The sequence below is a fragment of the Sycon ciliatum genome, chromosome 6 (genome assembly GCF_964019385.1).
Source record: "Sycon ciliatum chromosome 6, ocSycCili1.1, whole genome shotgun sequence".
Lineage (NCBI taxonomy): Eukaryota > Metazoa > Porifera > Calcarea > Leucosolenida > Sycettidae > Sycon > Sycon ciliatum.
The window spans coordinates 28,685,480-28,701,740 of record NC_088648.1 but is presented as its reverse complement, the minus strand read 5'-3'; the positions used below and the strand labels follow the sequence as shown (position 1 = coordinate 28,701,740).

General features: G+C 45.1%; 1 protein-coding gene across 1 annotated transcript in view; it reads left to right on the top strand.

Moving 5' to 3' along the window:
• The window catches only part of LOC135819841 (sushi, von Willebrand factor type A, EGF and pentraxin domain-containing protein 1-like), a 278,765-nt gene that overhangs the window by 224,319 nt on the left and 38,185 nt on the right, over positions 1-16,261 (top strand). Inside the window, exons 16-21 of the mRNA XM_065333124.1 lie at positions 2-175; positions 500-676; positions 1,177-1,350; positions 1,707-1,883; positions 5,564-5,740; positions 7,982-8,155. Coding sequence (XP_065189196.1) covers positions 2-175; positions 500-676; positions 1,177-1,350; positions 1,707-1,883; positions 5,564-5,740; positions 7,982-8,155 — 1,053 coding nt within the window. The remainder of the gene's footprint in view (position 1; positions 176-499; positions 677-1,176; positions 1,351-1,706; positions 1,884-5,563; positions 5,741-7,981; positions 8,156-16,261) is intronic.

The following is a 16,261-nucleotide window of genomic DNA, read 5'->3' as shown; positions in this document are numbered from 1 at the left end:
GGTGTTGTGTGTAGCGGTCAAGTTGCACCTTCTAATGGAGCTATTGCTAGCATGTCTTTGGAGATTAATGCTGCAACTATTTTCACCTGCAATACTGGATACAATGTAGTCGGCAGCAGTGCTTCGGTTTGTCTTCCAACTGGAACTTGGTCGACTTCGCCACCAACTTGCCAGCGTACGTATACGAATAATCAAGTTAAAATAAGAAATCAATCCTCAAAGAGCCAGACCCGAAGAAATGTCGATACAGGCATTGTATTCATGGCTAAGGGGAAGAATTAGAGAGGAATAAGATGAAACGTCAGGTGGTTTCCCTGCACTTCCCGTCAGGTGTCTTATGAGATCTAGGTGTGGCTAAGCTGTCCGGCCTTTGGAATTCTTCTAAAGTCACTAGATGTTAGTTTGATTGTTCGTTGTTCATAGTAAGTCAGTATTTCCTGTTCTGGCATGTATTTCTGTTGATGTATTTTTTGGTGTATTTGTGATTCTGGTGTTATAGTGATACAATGTCCTCCCAACCCAGTGTCTCCTACAAACGGCGTCGTGTCAAGTGGTGCTCGTGATGCCTTCACGAACAGAACGTACTCGTGCAGTATGGGATATCAACTTTCTGGCACAACAACAACTGTGTGTCAAACAACTGGAACGTGGTCTGGAACACCACCAACATGCACTCGTCAGTACTATGTGATAACATTGTCTTCACTTATGTCCAGGTTGTTTGAATGTTGGAGTTGGAAAAATTGCAAAATGACTTGAGGAAGAGTGAATGATTAGGACTGTTGTTTTACAAAGCACCTGTTGGCTCTGGCTTTCAGGTCCGTTGGCTTTAGAACTATCCAGTGTTTGCGAAGGACGCAAACGAGCCGGGAAGGATGAGCCCGAGGGTTATACTGCACACTGTTTTCATGTAGCATTGCAAGTCAAGTGCTGCTGTTTCTGCCGTGTTTATTGCGTAGGCACGGTGCTTGGGTTCTCTGTGAGGTTGAGCGGAGACCAAGCTGCCTGGATTGTGTCAGCTGCATGCAAACCAGTCATCGAGTCTGAGTGATCATCAGGCCCTACTGGTGGAGCATCAATCTGGCTGAGACCCAACCCACTGAGCTACTTTGTGCTGTGGCTTAGAAGTAAGACCATTCTGATGTTGCAATGTTTGCTGATTCCTGTGCCGTGCAGGTGTTGTGTGTAGTGGTCAAGTTGCACCTTCTAATGGGGCTATTGCTAGCATGTCTTTGGAGATTAATGGTGCAACTATTTTCACCTGCAATTCCGGATACAATTTAATCGGCAGCAGTGCATCCGTTTGTCTTCCAACTGGAACTTGGTCGACTTCCCCACCAACTTGCCAGCGTAAGTATACGATTATTTAGGTGAAAATAAGTATACGATCATTTAGGTGAAAATAAGAAATCGACCCTTGGAGAGCCAGAGCCGAAGAAATGTCGATACAGGCATTGTATTCATGGCTGAGAGGAAGACGGAGAGGAAGATTAAGATGGGACGTCAGGTGGTTGGTTTCCCTGCACTTCCCGTCAGGTGTCATAGGAGATCCAGGTGTGGCTAAGCTGTGCTGCCTTTAAAATTCTTCTAAGGTCACTAGATGTTAGTTTGACTGTTTGTGGTTCATAGTAAGTCAGTATTTCCAATTCTGGCATTGTTTTTCTGTTGATATTTTGTTTGGTGTATTTGTGATTCTGGTGTTATAGTGATACAATGTCCTGCCAACCCAGTGTCTCCTATAAATGGCGCCGTGTCTAGTGGTGCTCGAAATGCCTTCACGAACAGAACATACTCGTGCAGTACCGGATATCAACTTTCTGGCACAACAACAACTGTGTGTCAAACAACTGGAACATGGTCTGGATCACCACCAACTTGCACTCGTAAGTACTATGTGATAACCTTGTTTTTCTTTATGTCCAGGTTGCATGAGACGTTGAGTGGTGCTGAAGTCAGGAGGTCTGTAAATAAAGTAGGAATATAGAAAATAATCTGTTGAAGTCATGTAATGTAAGGGTGTGCATGTATAATTCATATTATTACCTCTTCTTCTTAGCATTAATATGTACTGAGCATGTTCACAATCATATTAACCCTTGCTATGCCATGGATGCGTATACGCGTTTTTTTAGTACGAACCGATTGGCCATGGACGACACTGTACAATGCACACTATACAGTACATGTGTATCAAGCGCTATAGACGAGTGTACAAACCGTCATAACTCCGTCACAATATCTCAGACTGCTAAGGTTGAGACACCGCTGGAAAGGTATTGGGCTCATCTTTCCAGGGATATAACGTTCTTTGCGATACGACAAGGCATGACCGAGCGACGACAAATTGAACGGCCAGAATGCCCAAATTTCACTTTTTGGCGATCGATTCAAAATGTTTTGTTCGCGACTCCCTGCGGGCTACGGGATTTCAACTAGAGACAGCGAGTGCATAGTCAGCTTCAAAAAAGTCGCTTGAATCTCGACTTTCCAACGCAGTTTGAATTGTGAAAATCAGTCCACAATGAGCAAGAAGATGAAAGAAAACATGAGAGGCCGTCGTTTTGTTATTCTCAGCAATGGAAGGGGGACTTGGAGAGGAGATGGAAGTGGCCCTGGTATGCCTGTCGCGCTGTGAGTCCCTGAAATGGCTTCCTGTGGTCCAAATATTTCCAACAAGCCATGGATCGTGAAAATCCAACAAGGTACAGTGAAATAGCAAAAAAATCGTTCTGAGGTGCGCGTGCAGCTTTGAACAGGTGAGCTCAGCGCCTGAACAATGCGTGGCCAACACAGGAAAACATGCTGGCATGGAAAGAGTTAATTAAAGATTCACAGTTTGACAGGTAAATGGAAGCAAAATGGGTATGATCGAGTTTAGGTGAGACAGAGTCCGACCACAGTTAGGGTCCAAGCGATATATTATTGGGATAGAGTAAGAACAACAAAAGTAAAGTCTCTCCTGATTATTTCAAGGAGTTTCCATTGATATGGTTAAAGTTGATGCTTTATGCCCCAGTAGTAATTCTGTTGGACTCTGTGAGCTGTTGAATATCTACATGTATAGGCAGGCGTGCTTCCAGTATGCAATCTAAATCACTAAACCCTTTGAGGCTTGTAGTACCGGGGAAAGGATGTGATTGTCATTGTTAGTTCAAATAGAGGTAGTTAGCGTACCTAACATGGCCCAGAATCTGCGAAAACCAGGCTTAGGGTGAAATTTCACAAAATGACTTTTTCCCATTTTCAGCTTCTACTGGGCATAGGAGGTCAGGAGACAAAATATTACAGGTGTGAGTCGACTCATAGTGGTATTAAAAGTATCTCAAACACACCAGGGTATTGTGTTAAAAAATCCAAAAAAAAACAAAATTGTTATCACAGGAAAGAAATGAAGAGAGATCCACCAGAGTGAAGGAAGAGACATGGATGATTTTTGTTTAGATGACATGACAAGGTAGGCATGTGGGGGAGGGCTTGTTGTGGCCCCTGGCCTTGGTGCTGCAGGCTGTAGTGGCCATGCACAGTTCTGCATGAATTTTGTTTGCTCCTCACTCAGCACATTCTGGGGCTGCATACATGTACTGGCATGCTCTGGCACTACACACCACAAGGAAACCCGACTCCAGTTGAGATGGCACCTTTTGAAGGGTGAATCTAGTACAACTATTCAAAAACAAGCAAGAACACGGCCTTTCAAACTGTTCCACTGTTCGTAGTATGCGCATAGTGATAGTGTGCAGGCGTGCTGCAGTGTCTGCTTGGTGCTGACCAGCAAGTGAAATCTCGGCACGCCGTACAATCCCTTGCAGCTATCTGTCCAGCGAGGAAAGTCTCGAGTGGAGGCCTCTCGATCTGCTCGCTCATTCGCCTGGCATTCAGTAGCACTTCATCGCCAAGGACTTCAATTCAAAACAGTTTTCACACTGCGCTTCTAGCCTTTTTCCTCGTGAACTTGCTGCAAACGTATGAGCTCTGCTGCGCGTGTTCCCTTTGCGTGAGGCCCAGAAACAGCTACTATCTCCATACTTCGATCGGCTGGGTCGATGCCGTCCAGGTTCTCCTCGCTATCGCCATCACGACTCTAACTGGAGACGATTTCTTCACCATTTTCCGCAAGCAGCAGCTAGCGCAGAAATTTTCGCCATCCCTGAGTGAAGGAGATGGAATCCGTTCGATCAGCTCAAAAACTCTTCGTTGTGACTAGAGGAGTAGCAGGGAATATTCTACCGGAAGCCCTTTGACTTCCCTGACTGCTGAAACCCTTCCTGCCATGACTGCTACTTCTTCAAACAAGCGAGATTCTCTTTGGTTCCAGTTCACTGCACTCGAGCGTCCACGCGACACAACCTTTTTACAATACATCATTTTCTCAAAAAAATTATTTTCACCCTAAGCCTGGTTTTCGCAGAAGTTGGGCCACATGACAAATCCCACTGATGGGTATGCAGAAAACTGGGTTGAGAAAACTCAAAGTACAATAGAACCTGTAAATAAAGACCACCGTGACTAGCGACCAGCCTGGTAATACAGACCACTTCGTCAGGCACAGACGGTCTCACAGTCATATATGGCTGTGCAGTGCAAACCTCTGACTAAGGACCACCTGCCCCTAAATACCACTTTCTCTGGCCCCAAGGGGCGGTCTTTAGTTACAAGTTTTACTGTATCATAAATTTGAAGATTGGAGTCTTTGGAGTTTAATGGTGCAACTATTTTCACCTGCAATACTGGATACAAAGTAGTCGGCAGCAGTGCATCTGTTTGTCTTCCAACTGGAACTTGGTCGACTTCGCCACCAACTTGCAAGCGTACGTATACAATTATTCCAGTTAATTTAAAAAAGGAAATCAGTCATTAGAGAGTCATAACCAAAGACAAGTGTGGATACAGACATTGTATTCATGACTAAAGCGGGATTCACAGACGTTTTTTCGATGCGACACGCGATGCGACAGACGCGACACCGGGAAAACCCCAAATTGCAGCCATGTCGCACCCCACGCATCTGCCGCAACTAGACCATCGCAGGCCATCGCAGAAGTTGAGCTTGGATTGGCTCAACTTTTGCGATGCAATGCGACAAGCGATTTGGCGTACGATTTTGACCTTTTCTACAGCAAAGTTGTACAAAGGTTCAAGAGTTGCCTATTTGTACAAGATTTGTACAAGTTGTATCAAACCGCGTGAATATCATGGTGACGTTCCCAAATCAGCTAGACTTTGTCGTATCGCTGACTTCTTCTGTGAATTGTATTTCGCGAGTTCGCATCGCACGCGTCCATTGCAGATCGCGTCGCATCGCGTGTCGCATCGCAAAAAAGCTTCTGTGAATCCCGCTTTAGAGGAAGAAGAAGAAGATGAAGCGTTAGGGGGTTTCCCATCATTTCCCTTCAGGTGTCTTATGAAATTCAAGAGTGGCTAAGCTGTGCTCCCTTTGTGAATTATTCAAAAATCATGAGATGATATTTGATTGTTTGTTGTTCATAGTAAGTCAGCATTGCCTGTTCTAGCATGTTCTTCTGTCGATGTTTTGTTTGGTGTATTTGTGATTCTGGTGTAATAGTGATAAAATGTCCTGCCAACCCAGTGTCTCCTACAAACGGCGCAGTGTCTGCTGGTGGTCGAAATGCTTTCGCGATCAGAACATACTCGTGCAGTACAGGATATCAACTTTCAGGAGCAACAACAACTGTGTGTCAAACAACTGGAGCATGGTCGGGTACACCACCAACATGCACTCGTCAGTACTATGTGATAACCTTGTTTTCATTTTTGTCCAGGTTGTTTGAATAGTTGAGTGGTGCTGAAGTCAGATCTGTAACTAAAGTAGGAATAGAGAAAATTGACTATTGAAGTCCAACAATGAACATGTCTAATGCATATCTTACCTTTTTCTAGGTGATAGTAAGTGCTGAGCATGTTCACATATCAAAGATTCACAGTTTGGCAGTCCTTTCCGGGTTTATGGTGAGTGCAGTCGTCATGCAGACCTCATCGCGTCTGGGCAACGACATATTAGCGCTATACGTTTCGTACAGTGCACATACCGTACCCACTGGAAAGATCACTGTACAAACAGCCATAACTCGGGAACGAAATGTCGTATTACCATGATCAATACCGTATTGGAATAGTCTTGAAAATGGCTTTGCAAAGGTGGTTCCGGTGTGGCGTTAGCTCAACAAATGATTGAGTGACGATGATCGCGCTATTTTGATCTGAACCTTTTTCTTACTTTCTGTCCGGCGATGTTTTGCGATTTTCGAGGCATTCAATGGGACTTCTCATACCATGAGCACAATATTTTACGGTTTAACAGAGCACGTCTGAGAAAACAAGAACATTTGTGCAATCTCTCCCATTTCACTCACATTTTGCAGGTAAGTTTCGCTTGGGTTGTAGATCGACCACGCAAAGCCCGCGGAAAGTATCTGAAGGGAACCTTGAAATTGACATACCCTCAAAAATAGTGGAAAATTCACATGATACAGTCAACTTCGCTAATAACGACTGCGGATATAATGAAAATTTGCGGATAACGACATAATTTTCAAGCCCAGAGCAAAGTCCCATCCAATTGTGACACATATAATGAGACTTCGGATATAACGACACTTCGCGAATAAGGACACTTTTTCTGATGCCCCGCAGAGTGTCGTTATAAGCGAAGTTAAGCGTATACGAGACTAGAAACGAGACATGCCTCAGCGTACCAGAACATGCTACAAAAAGCTTAGCCACGCCAGCATCCCAGAAGACGAGGGTCGTCATCTCCTGATGCCATAATGGTCGTCTTGAAAATAGCCAAATTACAAGCGCTGATGAAACAGCGAGCTACGTCCTCAATTAGCAAACACTATACACCAGCAGATAGTAGAACAACTCCCCCCCCCCCCCCCCCCAGAAGACGAGGGTCGTCATCTCCTGATGCCATAATGGTCGTCTTGAAAATAGCCAAATTACAAGCGCTGATGAAACAGCAAGCTACGTCCTCAATTAGCAAACACTAAACACCAGCAGATAGTAGAACAACTCTTCTAACACTGAGCACATGTCCCCATCTACCTTTTTGGGTTTTCTTGAAAAAAACAATTTTGAATTTTTCCACTCGACCGTGCTGAAGTACGGCCAAAGTCATACCTGCACAGGAAAGCTTGCCCCTTCGCGACATCTAGTCAGCAATTTCTACTCCAACACTACTCCTAACGCTGCAGAATAAAGTGTTTTGGTGACTCTGATAAGGAAAAACAGCGCTGATTATTTGTCACTCCAAACGACAAGCTTCTCCTTGCGCCACCAAACCTTTCTGTGCAACAGTTGATGCAAAATTGACTGAAGATTTTCTTGTAGTTTTTGAATTTTAGGGCAAAAGGAACGATGAAATCACGTGCCTCGCGACACAAGAATGCCAAGCCTTATAGATCGCGATTCACATGTACCTTTCTCACCTGCATTTCTCCAATCTACACTTGGTTTCACATTCCTTTATGGTACCATAAATATCTTTCCTTGATTGTCCCACTCTTAGCGTGGTGCCTATTTCTGAAGATTATCACGTGGAAACGACGTTTAAGTCATATTATAATTATTGTTCCATTGTTCTAGTGGTATGAGTGCGCTGACTTTAATTTCACAGTATGTCAATCTCGAGCACTTGTCGACCCCACCTTCAGTAGTATCAAATGTAATTTTTGATCAAACTTTAGATTTTTACTGCAAATACAGGCCCCACACTGTACACGAAACAAGTAGTGATTTTTCACACCTAGGTTGTATCAAAGCTGAGATCAACTGAGGCAATCGCACCGCAGACTGGAAATTGCAAATTTGAATGACTAATTTCATAACAGAAGGTGCAATCAAACTCTGACAGCTCACATAGTCCAGGCTTGTAGATTTCGGCTCTAAGAAAATTTATACCATGATCTTCTGACAATATCTGATGTTAGGCATATTTGCTGTTTCCTGTGTATTTTCGTAGGTGTGCTGTGTAGCAGTCAAGTTGCTCCTCTGAATGGAGCTATTGCCAGTATGTCTATGGAGAGAAATGGTGCAACCATTTTTACGTGCAATTCGGGGTACAATTTAGCTGGCAGCAGCGCGTCTGTGTGTCTTCCAAGTGGAAATTGGTCAACTTCACCGCCAACTTGCCAGGGTAAGTACACGATTGAAGATCCTTCTGCATCTGCATTTTCTGCTCTAGTTGCTGTGAGCTCTATATTTATTCACGCACAATATGTATAGAATAAACAGGGACAAAGTGTCTGAAGTCCTTGCTGCAAATAGTGCTCAATCATGACCTCAAAAAGGGCAGGGCGTACTACAGAAGGCAGAACAACAGACGATGAGTGTTTTTCAACACGAAACTTGGAGTAAGGAGAAAAATTTTTGGTCTCTGTTGTTCTGCCTTGTGTATGATAAACAGTAATGTCGTAGCGTTGATGGGAATATAAACACTGCTTAAAAAACAAAGTGAAACTGCAGTTTTTTATAAACAGCATATCATTAAAACAATGCAGGGGTGTTAATTCTGTTTAAAACTACACCATACATTCGTTTTTGGCCTGAAATACTGGTCCGAAAATAGCTAGTTAGTATGCCAGTATACTATAGTTTAGTATTATGTGTAGGCAGCATTGGGTGATCCAGACCTAAGACACATCTTTCAACGAACTTCAGCATCACAACCCCTGTGGCTGAGTGGTCAAGGTAGGTGCTTTGGAATATTGTGGTTGCAGGTTCAAATAGTGCTGAAATTCTTTAAGAGAGCATGTCTGAGAATACCAAAGTATGTGTGCAAGTGGATCTCTCCAATTTCGCTCAACAAATTGCAGGTAGGTTCCCTTTGGGGTGTGGATTGATGGTGCAAAGCCCTTGAAAAAGTTTCTGAAAGGAACCTTGAAACTTGCACACCCCTCAAAAATGGCCGAAATACCACATTATTTATGGATCAAGAAACGAGTCAAGCTCCATCAAGCCAACAGATAGTAGAACACCTCTTCTAGCGCTGAGGACCGTCTTAAAAATAGCCAATCTACAAGTGCTGTCAAACCAGCCAGCTACTTCTTCAATTGGCAAGAACTATACACCGGCAGATAGTAGAACACCTCTTCTAGCGCTGAGGACATGTCCCCCATCTTCCTGTTGGGGTTTTCTTGAAATAAACCTTTTTGAATTTTTCACTCGACCATGCTGAAATATGGCCAGAATCATACTTGCGCAGGAAAGCTAGCCCCTCCGCGACATCTCCTCAGCAAATTCTACTCCAACACTACTCCCAACAACACAGAACAAAGTGTATTGTTGACTCGGACAAGGAAAAGCAGCGGGGGATCACTTGTGACTCCAAACGACAAGCTTCTCCTTGCGCCACCAACAATTTTTGGTGCGCCGTTGATGCAAAAGTAACTGAAGTCCTGGGCGCAGTTTTTGAATTTTATTGCAAGATGCACGGTAAGATCGCGTGCTCTGTGACGTAGGATGACACTTCTTGGATCATGGATCACGACACGCGGCCATCGATCGCGATCGTGCCTGGGACGCTACTCAGAACAGACTGTGATGGCTGAGATAAGACGAGCTGCATTTCCTGCTTGATCTGCTGAGAACCCCCCACAAACTGCCCTAGGAGTGTTGCAATGGCAGCAAGCCGTTGAAAAATGCCCCCCCCCCCCCGACAGCAGAGAGAGTTATGCATATTTCACACTTAACTCCTGTAATCTCGAACATAGTCCAACGGTAAAAGTCCCTTGGTTTCATGTCGATGCTCGACAAAAGCTGCTAGCTCCCTCGCTTTGTGTTGACTGGCAAGCGAGCACTCGCCGAGCAGCACTGACTGCACGCACTTGTCGCGTGAACTGCATGAGAGATTTCTGACGTCATAAAGAACGTGATTTCATCATCATTTCACTGGTCTTCGATCTACATGGTCAGTGAAAGTCCCGGTTCGTTGGCCTACAATACAGTCAGCGTGTTCTTGAGGGAAGTAACAACACGAGTGTGATCACTTCCAGACCAACGGCAACGGGCGTTTAAGGCGAGTAACAAGCGCAAATGCGATTATAAGGAGATCCAAATTAAAAGAAGCAGTAAACCAAAAGTGGATGAAGTGGAAGAAATTAGCAATCCCCATTAAATTCTGCAATTGCTTTTGCCTAACTCATATTCAAACTGATTGAAACGTTTTTGCAATACAATGATGTAGCCAATCAATGGGAAAAACACTTCCATCAGTTCTAATAACACGTATGATGAGCCAGGTAAAAAAGCATAGCGTAGGGCCCTGAGCTTCCAAGCTCTCTCGTTTCAAGGTTATTAACCTCAAAACTCAAAAGGAAGATGGGGGACATGTCCACAGCGCTAGAAGAGGTGTTCTACTATCTGCCGGTGTATACTTCTTGCCAATTGAGGACGTTGCAGGCTGTTTTGGCAGGGCTTCTGCCACGAGTCCGCTTGCCAATTTGAATGTGTTTCTATGTCACTGGATGCCCAGAAAGATGGGAAAATCCCTTATTCAAATCTGCGCACGCGGCTATTGAGCGACAATTGCCGCGATTTGACTTTCGAGCTTCGTAACTCTGGAACCGCACATCGGAGTGTTTTTGCGATTGTTTCGATGGACAGCTGGGAGGTTTCTTCTCGACCTACATAATTTAGGTTTTGGAAATAACCCAGAAATGACTGAGTTAAGATCGATTGAAAATTTGAAAAGTTTCGATCCCAGGGGATCGAAAGTTGTACAGTCCGTACACAAAGGGATAAATTGGCAATTTTCAAGACGATCATTTGTAGCGTCAGGGAGTTATGGACCTCGTCTTCTGGGATCCTGGCATGGATAAGCGGTCCTGCTCCATGAACTTTTCTAAGGTGTGGCAATGTTGACTTGATGGAGTTTTGTTCGTTGCTTTTTACGCTATGGCGTGACAAGTTTCTAAACCCATAAACAAAGTGATAAGTCGGCCATTTTGAAGGGTATGCAAGTTTCAAGGTTCCCTTCAGAAATTTTTTCAGCGGCTTTGCAAAATCGATCTACACCCGAAAGGGACTTACCTGCAAATATGGAGAGAAATCGGAGAGATCCACTTGCACACATACTTAGGTATTTTCAGGCATGCTCTCTTTACACTCTTTGCACAATTGCCGAAACCCAATACTTTGGTACCTGCTATGCACGCGTTTCTGTTGCGGAAGAGTTTGAGCAAACCCTGCTTGACAAGGAATTCTGGCCCGACACCATTGCGCACACTGTCCGCAAATGGCCCTATGCCGACTCCGCTAGCAAATGAGAATGAGTTTAACACTCAACCCATTGGCTCCACCTTTCCGTCCTGCACCGACAACCACGCACACAACTTCACACGCAAATGCTGATCTATTCCAGAGTAGATTGCTAAATCCCGAAGCGAAAACATTCCAGCCCCTGCCATTACCGGCTACCAGTCACCCATTTGTCTGCTTTAACGCTAGATCAATACGGAACAAAGTCGCGGAATTAACTGACTTCTGCTCGACGTGGGACCCGCTGTTCGTTTCTATTACTGAGACATGGCAGCACGGAGCTCAAATTTTCTCTATCCCAGGATACAACTGTTATCGAAGAGACAGACCTACAACCGAAAACAAAACAAAAAGGTCCGAACTTTTGGCGTATGGTGGAGTTGCTCTTCTCTATCTTCACCACGCCCTATGCCGTGCATAAATGCATCAAGCGTCTAAAGCTCTGGAAAGCTGCGGGACCTGATGGAGTTACACACGAGCTGCTGAAATTGATTGGCCCGTCGATATCGCTTCCTTTGAGTCTGCTATTCAATCTGTCTTTCTCCACCGGTATTTTTCCAACTGCCTGGAAAGCTGCTGTCGTCATCCCGCTGTACCAAAACGAAGGCGCAAGAACGGATCCGAAGAACTATCGTCCCATATCCCTTCTCTCAACGATATCAAAGCTGTGTGAGCGAATAATGTATGACAAGTTATATGCACATGTAGATCCATATCTCCATCAATCACAGTCCGGATTCCGTCGAGGTGATTCAACAGCCTGGCAGCTACTTCGAGTTGTTCAATCCCTGCAAGACAATCGCCATCAGAGCGAGTACAGCCTAGTCTTCTTCTTCGATTTATCTAAAGCCTTTGATACTGTGTGGCACCGTGGGCTGAAGGCTAAGATAGCGTCATTCTCGATCCAAGGACGCATACTGCGGTGGCTGGAGAGTTACCTGTGTGGTCGCTCACAGCAAGTAAATATCTCGGGTCAATTGTCCCACCCTGAACGCGTGTGTTCTGGTGTTCCCAGGGATCAATTCTAGGGCCCCTGCTTTTTCTAATGTATGTGAATGATATCGGTGCAATTCCCAACACCTCGCTATATGCGGACGACACCACTCTGCTGGCTAGTCACCGGTCGCTCCCCGTCGCGGGTCAAGACCTGCAGGTAGAAATAGACTGTGTGGTCAAGTGGATGCGAAGGTGGAAACTCCGGCCGAACTCCGCCAAGACCGAGATCATGTGTGTCGTCCCCAACGCGTCATCAGATGTTGCACATCTTCAAACTTTTATTTTCCATTTCCCCGATGATCCTACCCGATACCTATAACCTCTCGTCACAAGCACCTTAGCGTTACACTTGATAGCAAATTGGACTGGTCCCACCATTTCCAGAATCTGGAAAAGCGGGCAAGCTCAGTCGTCGGTATTCTTTATGGCCATCTCCCCTACATTTCACCAGAATGCCGAAAGACCTTTCTTTTATCATACATACGTTTTGCCTATTTTCTTGTATTGCTGTGTGGTGTGGTGTGGCGCTGGTAATGGCCTCTTTGCAAAGCTGGAGATTGTGCATCGACAGATTCTCCGGGCAATACTTCGTTTGCCGCCCGAGACCAACATAGCCGTTCTCTATAAAAATTGCTGTACATTTCCTCTGAAACATTACATTGACCGATCCTCCTGCGTATACATTCACAAAATCAAACTTATCACTGCCCCTCAGCATGTGCAGCATTCCTTAAACTGGTTCAATGAATCCTCAACAAGCCGGAACTCACTTCGTTTCCCGATTGCAAGAAATAATTCCACGAGCAAATTGCCTGTATTCCTAGCATACCAATTATGGGGTTCTCTTCCTCAGCAATTAAAGTCCAGCAACACCCTCAATTTGTTTTTTAAGCTTGATAAATATACACTTACGTCGATCTTCATTTACTAATCATTGATTTTCATTCTCTTTGTGTATTACTTCAAGCTCCAAAGTAAATCACATACGCTACCTGTGCAATTCATTTGGGTTTTGGATTGATTTTCATAATTGATTTTATTTCATTTTCATTTTCATTTACCTTGCCATATTCTGCGTGTGCATTTTTGCCTCTTCTTGTTCTTTTATTCCATGGCTGGTAGCCCTCATTCATAAAATTGGTTGACACCATGTCATCCATGAATTGAGAATAATAATAATAATAATAATAATTTGAATTTTCTAATTGGAGAGAATATTTCTAAGTCATTTGAAGGTCGAAGAGTTTCAACCTATAAGTAGATGATCTAGCAACGTGTATACCCCAATTTAAAGTGGTGAATATGGAGATACTAGGGAGGTTTAGCAACACGAAGGTTCGAGCTTCTGGTGGAATGAAATCTTGCGAACTTTAATTCGAAAAAGGAAACCTTGTCAGGGTTAGCAATGCGAAATGACTTTTTCTTTTTGTATTTTCACTCACAAAGCGACTGTTCAGTACATGGGGTAGTGGTCTACCAGAGCAATCACACTCACGATAGGGTAGTGGTCTACCAGAGCAATCACACCCACGATAGGGTAGTGGTCTACCAGAGCAATCACACTCACCACCGTGGTGGTTTTCCAGAAATGAGTAGAAGCAAAAAACCACACTCGCAGCCACATAATAGATAAATAGCCGAAAAACATCTAAATCCATCAAAGAACCGCCAGCAAGCGGGAGAAAAGGCCGTGAAATCAAGTGAAACAGCATGGCCAGTGGTGGGCATGGGTGACTGGGCAGCAGGGGAGCGCCTGGAAAACAATGACTCCCTACATTCCTAGCCGCGACCGCTCAACCGGGCTAGAGGAAAAACACGCCTTTCGGCCAAAAAAACCTTTCTATTTCATTAATTCCTGCCCCGCTGCCAGTCAGACCCAAGAATAGAGATAGCAAGAAATGGTATGTAATAACCGGTGTACATGTATGTCATAATCATTAGCCACACACATAGGCATAGATTGTCAAGAAGAACAGCGGACGACTCCCATGAAACCTTCAACTTCAACTACCACGAGGAAAAACAAAGACCACGATGGCAGGTTCAACGGAGTTGCGCAGAACAAGAGCAAATGCACGAAAATATTTGTGAGTGAAAAATACGTTTTTTGCACTCTTTCGCTACGCTCAGCCGTGAAAAAACTAAACTTTTCACTCACAAAGCGACTGTTCAGTACATGGGGTAGTGGTCTACCAGAGCAATCACACTCACGATGTAAAGGATAGTGAGGCCGATAGGAGAGCAGCACACATAGATTTGGACAAGGAAAACGAGCAGTGTGGCGCATGGCGCCAGTGTGCCAAAGTCTTGGGCACTGTGACCACCATCTGTGGCCAAGTGTATAGTTACTATGAACATTATGGAGACCCGGCCAGACTTGCCCTGGGATGCTCACTAGTAGGCCAGGTTGGGTCCGGTGGCAACCGGGCGAGCACACATCGGCCAGGATAACATGATCAGCAGTGCACTCCGAGCAGACAATATCTCTGGGAAATGCCCGAAAGTTCCCCTGCTAGGTTGCGAGTGCTACATCATGGAGTAGTACTGCCAGTTAATTCAATGTTAGGTGCTGTACTTCCGTGATTGGGCTTGACGTCCGTTCAGTTCCTGCAAGAGAAGGAATCCTGAATCGAATGCACACGTCCGCCCCTCACACACTTACTGCACACTCATGCACCCTTACGCACATTCACTGTACACACACACACTCACTGTACACACACACACACAAACTGTACCCACACGTACTGTACACACACACATACTTTCACACACGTACTGCCCGTGCACGTACACTCCTCCGCGTGCCCCGACGAAAAACGGGGTGAAAAGCCGGTACCGAGACATAAAAAACCCACATACCTCTATGTAACTCTCACTCTCTCTCTCTCTCTCTCTCTCTCTCTCTCTCTCTCGGTTTCAACATGTCTGTGATCATTCATAACCACATGATCGTTCATCAAGTCATACACCATCATGTGTCATCACTGACCATCGGGCTTCTCTCTCATCATGGCATCAAGCCATACACAACCATGTGCCATCACTGCCCATCGGGCTACTCCCTCATCATGGCATCAAGCCATACACAACCATGTGTCATCACTGCCCATCGGGCTTCTCCCTCATCATGGCATTAAGCCATACACAACCATGTGCCATCACTGCCCATCGGGCTTCTCCCTCATCATGGCATCAAGCCATACACAGCCATGTGTCATCACTGCCCATCGGGCTTCTCCCTCATCATGGCACCAAGCCATACTCATCACTGCCCATCGGGCTTCTCCCTCCCCCTCATCATGGCATCTAGCCATACACAATCATGTGCCATCACGGCCCATCGGGCTTCTCCCTCATTATGGCATCAAGCCATACACAATCTTGTGTCCTCACTGCCCATTGGGCTTCTCCGTGACTATGGCATCAAGCCCTACGCAATCATGTGTCATCACTGCCCATCGGGCTTCTTACTCACTCCGTCATCACTCACATACACACTAAATAATGGCAAGCCGGGTTACCCATTTATACACCACACAAGGCCGTTCCCAATCGCTTGCATCATGTCCAGTCGTGGGTGATCCGGTGTCTGTTCCACGGCCTAGGTACTGGCTTGGTACTGAAAGGACAGCAAGAGGAACACATATAATATAAATACTGCATTAAGATTCAACACCGAAAACATAAGGACAGCATGCACAAGCGAGATCAAGATACGTAAAGCTTTAACCAGTTGACTTGGCCTGGTAGCTGACTGGGGTGTCTCGCACGCCTTACACAATCAAAGTGGTGGCTTTACTTTTATGAATTAATTTGGCGTTACAACAGTGGAGTTGTGCAGTGCGCCATCATGTTACCTCACCTCGCACATTGCAGACTGCAGCGACCGAGTGAGGACTACGCGCTACTTCCGCTTTAGTTATCGCTCCGTCTGGAACGTACACTGATATTGAGCGTGTTCGGGAACCCTAGTCTTACTCTCTGG